Here is a 4,606-nt window from a genome sequence, read left to right as displayed (position 1 = left end):
CTACCAGGAAATAAACTGGAGCAATCTTAGGGGGTTCGTCCTTCTAAAGAGATGCTGGATAATTCTTAAGATAATGCTGGACATCCTCCAGTCAGGAAATGAGGCGGAGCTCTCTCTGACTTGCTGCAGCTTCTAATGCACATTGTGAGAAGCTCCCAGTGTGCAGTGATATCAGAGGAAGAGGAGAGGAGCCGGTACAACTGTGCAAGACTGAAGGGGAGGCCGGAGTTTAGATTTAAATAAGCCGATCTTGCTGTTTAGTACAAAGTCCACTTTAAGAGGTACAATTAGCCTGTCAATCAGATTCCTATAACTGAAATGTTACTTTCTGGGTTGATGTTTTATAGAAGAACCCAGTCCATGGTATAGATATAATCCACCTTCAATAAATGTATGTAGCTGGCCCTTTAACAACAGAAGGAAAGTGATAGATTGTTTACATCTCAGTGTTATATTTTACACCATTTTCATCATCTGGTCTAAGAAATTTATTAGCATTTCTCTCACACCGCTCAATCATTTTATTTCAAAAATGAAAATCAAAACGTACATTTCCTTTTTTTTAATTCCACAAATAACACAAAAAATATATCCAATTATATTAAAAAATAAAAACCAGAAACAATCCACCCAACCCCCATAATAAACATTTCCCTCCACCTTTCCCGAACTAATGACAAGAAGAAACTACATTCCCCATCCGGTGTTCTTCCTTCACCACAACTCTACACCCCTCTTACAAAGTAAAATCGCAAACACTTCCCACACATAATATTTACATATATTCATATATCCCAATCCCCACCCCAAATTTATCAGGACATCACCCTCCCCCCACCCATTCCCTACAATATAACACACACTGCACTCTGCCTCCACTGTACAGCATTTTCCCCTAATTTTCCCCACCAGTTCCCATCAATTTTTCAGCTCGTGAAGTTTCCATCTTTCTTTTGCTTTGTTTCTATCCAGTTTTAAACACTCTCATATGAATGGGATTTAAGAAACCATGTACATTTTTTTTTCAGATCCAAAAAGGTGAATCCTTTGGGTAGATGCCTAATCCTAATCTGAATTTGTAGTCCACGTAACAACAGCAAAAATGTGCACAATCATTTCCACCTTCACGATGAGTCTGAGGACAGTCTGTAGATCTGATATTTTCCTCTCTCCTGTAACAGGATGAGAGCTCTGTTCATTCTTCAGTAAAATGGACTTTGTTCACATGTCAGCCATGGCTCCCATACTTTCTAGAACTGAGGGGCCTGGACTAGCAAGCGTGCAGATAGCCATTTGTTTATAAAGATCTAATGCAATTTCCACTTCTTCAAAAGCAAGCGAATCACATTGCCAAGAGTTCGCTATGGTGTGTTTGGTAGTAGTTAGAACATGGAACATGCATTTATGTTGGCGCTTCAGATGGCCCTCTGCTGGGTGATTAGGTAAGGCTTCTACTGGTTGCGCTACAATGACCCAAGAGACGTGAAAGGAGGCAGCTTTGGGTGCTGTTGGAAGGTTGTTACGCATAGAGTTATACTCTTCGTGCAAGAGGGGGCCAGCAGTTTGGAGTATTTTTTGTAGTACAACGGGGTGAAATTATAAAGGCCGGACTATTTGTTGATCCTAATAGAGTTAATGGCCCGAAATAGCTCAAGTACAGTCAGCGGTTCCTCCAATGAATCTCGAAAAGTCATGGGCATCGTGGGTAAGGTGAGATCTGACAAGGGTGGCATGACACTAGAGTCAAAATATAGGGTATAAAAGTAGCATTCAAACTCACTGACAATTTTCAAAGGGTCACAGGTCCCAGTGGTGGTCCGTAGGCACAGTGGCTTATGAGACAGGCCCACGCTAGAACCGAGTCTTGTTTATTGCCCTTGTGGTACAACTTATGGTTAGTGTATCTCAAGCTCTGGTCAGCCAAACAAGATGGTAATAGATTCAGGTTGTGGTTGGCTTTATCTAAATGCAAGGTCGGAAGTGAAGGTCGTGAAAAATGCAGTGTCCAATTAGCATAAATATTTCAGTGTCTCTCTTTTAAGGGAGGAAGCTAGGAGGAAGCTAGTTGGATACTGTGACCTCTGATAACAACATTGTGTGCTTCCCACAAAGTTAACCAGGAAACACGAGGGGTAGAATTATGGACTATAAACTCAGTAATCTCCAGTAGAATGGAGATCTGAGTTGATTCGGTATTGAGCAAAAAAATAATTCACAATCCATGTTGTATCAGTTTTAGATGCCCACAAGGACAATAAAGTCAGGGTCACTCCACTATGGTCAGTCCAGGGAAAAATCAGAATAGAGAAGTCTAAAACATTAGAAAAAAGGGTTGGGGAGAGAAAACAAATGTGGTCTGTCCTAGAAAAAGCATTGTGTGGGTGTGAGCAGAACGTAACACCTCCAATTCCTTCATTGCGGCTTAGCTTCTACTCCCCATCCTCAGAGTTTCTTCATTGCAACTGAAGGTGAAGATTTACAAAGGGATGGCTTCTTCCTAGTGTGAACCTTCCGATGTTTGAAAAGTTGTAACTGCAACCTAAAAGCTTTGCCACATGCCGGACACGGACATGGCTTCTCTCCAGTGTGAATCCTTTGATGTCTGTTAAGCTCTACCTTCATTGGAAAGGCTTTGCCACATTCAGAACACTGACATGGGTTCTCTCCAGTGTGACTTCTCTCCTTTGTAATAATATTTGCCTTCCATGTAAAAACATTTGTCACTTTCAGAACATTAATGTGGCTTCTTTCCAGTGTGGATACTCTTGTGTCTTACAAGATTACCACTCTCTGAAAAAGCTTTGCCACATTCAGAACATTCATATGGCTTCTCTCCATTGTGAATCCTCTCGTGTCTTATAAGATTACCCTTCGCTGCAAAAGCTGTGCCACATTCAGGACATTCATATGGCTTCCCCTTTTTGTGAAGCCCCTTGTGTGTTATAAGACTTGCCTTCTTAGGAAAAACTTTGCCACATTCAGAACATTCATATAGCTTCTCTCCAGTGTGAACTCTATTGTGTAAGATAAGTTGTGACTTGCATGTAAAACCTTTTCCACATTCAAAACACTGAAATTGTTTTTCTCCAGTGTGAACCATCTGGTGTAAAATAAGTTGTGCCTTACATGTAAAAGTTTTCTCACATTAAGAACACTGATACGGCCTCTCTCCAGTGTGAACCCTTTGGTGTCTTATAAGATTACCCTTCCCTGCAAAAGCTTTGCCACATATAGAACATGCATATGGCTTCTCTCCAGTGTGAAGCCTCTGGTGTCTATAAAGACTTGCCTTCCTAGCAAAAGCTTTGCCACATTCAGAACATTCAAACGGCCTCTCTCCAGTGTGAACTCTATTGTGTAAAATAAGTTGTGACTTGCAAGTAAAAGCTTTTTCACATTCAAAACACTGAAATGGGTTTTCCACAGTGTGAATCCTCTGGTGTAAAAAAAGTTGTGCCTTACGTGGAAAAGCTTTTTCACATTCGGAACACTGATGTGGCTTCTCTCCAGTGTGAACTTTCGTGTGTAAATTAAGTTGTGACTTACACGTAAAAAATTTATCACATTCAGGACACTGATATGGCTTCTCTCCAGTGTGAAGCCTCTCATGTGATATAAGGCTTGTCTTCGCTGCAAAGTCTTTATTACATTCAGAACATTTAAATGGTTTCTCTCCGGTGTGAAGCCTCTCATGTGATATAAGGCCTGTCTTCCCTGCAAAGTCTTTATTACATTTAGAACATTTAAATGGTTTCTCTCCAGCGTGAACTCTCTGGTGTGAAATAAGTTGTGACTGAAATGTAAAAGCTTTATTACATTCAGAACACTGATACGTCTTCTCTCCAGTGTGAACCTTCTTGTGTAAATTAAGTTTTGCTTTCTGTATAAAAGTTCTGTCGCATTCAGAACACTGATATGGCTTTTCTCTGGTGTGAATGCTCTGGTGTTCAATAAGACGTGTTTTTAATCTAAACGCTCTGTCACACTCTGAACACTGATGTGGCTTCTCTCCAGTGTGAATCCTCTGGTGTGCAATAAGTCGTGACTTATATGTAAAGGTTCTACCACATTCAGAACACTGATACGGCTTCTCTCCAGTGTGAACCCTCTGGTGTAAATTAAGTTTTGCTTTCTGTATAAAAGTTCTGTCGCATTCAGAACACTTATATGGCTTTTCTCTGGTGTGAATCCTCTGGTGTGCCATAAGATGTGTTTTTAATCTAAACGCACTGTCACACTCTGAACACTGATGTGGCTTCTCTCCAGTGTGAATCCTCTGGTGTGCAATAAGTTGTGACTTATATGTAAAGGTTCTACCACATTCAGAACAATAATATGGCTTCAATACATTGAGAACCTTCTGTTGTCTGATGAGCTTTGTCTCCATTGTAAAACCTTTGTCAGATTCCAAACAAGAATTGGCTTCTAAAATGACTTCTCTTGTCCTCTGATGTTGGATCAATGCTGAAGAATATCCAAAACCTTTATGACCTTCAGAACACTGATATGTCTTGTGTTATATGTCTTGTGTCCTGTGTGATGTGTCTTGTGTCCTGTGTGAATCTTCCAGTGAACTGTAGAAAACCCTTCTAGTCACTTAGATCAC

The 4,606-nt window shown here is 40.5% G+C and overlaps 1 protein-coding gene across 1 annotated transcript; it reads right to left on the bottom strand.

The window, feature by feature from the left end:
• Positions 1-3,088: 3,088 nt before the first annotated feature.
• LOC108802921 (zinc finger protein 605-like) lies at positions 3,089-4,387 on the bottom strand. Its single transcript, XM_018574766.1, has one exon. The coding sequence runs from the start codon at positions 4,385-4,387 to the stop codon at positions 3,146-3,148; it is 1,242 nt and encodes a 413-aa protein (XP_018430268.1). The 3' UTR covers positions 3,089-3,145.
• Between the last annotated feature and the right edge of the window lie 219 nt (positions 4,388-4,606).

Source organism: Nanorana parkeri, unplaced genomic scaffold, assembly GCF_000935625.1.
Source record: "Nanorana parkeri isolate BGI_ZX_2015 unplaced genomic scaffold, ASM93562v1 scaffold3216, whole genome shotgun sequence".
NCBI classification, from domain to species: Eukaryota; Metazoa; Chordata; class Amphibia; order Anura; family Dicroglossidae; genus Nanorana; species Nanorana parkeri.
Note: the sequence above shows the minus strand (reverse complement) of the source record. Positions and strands in the feature narration are given on the sequence as shown.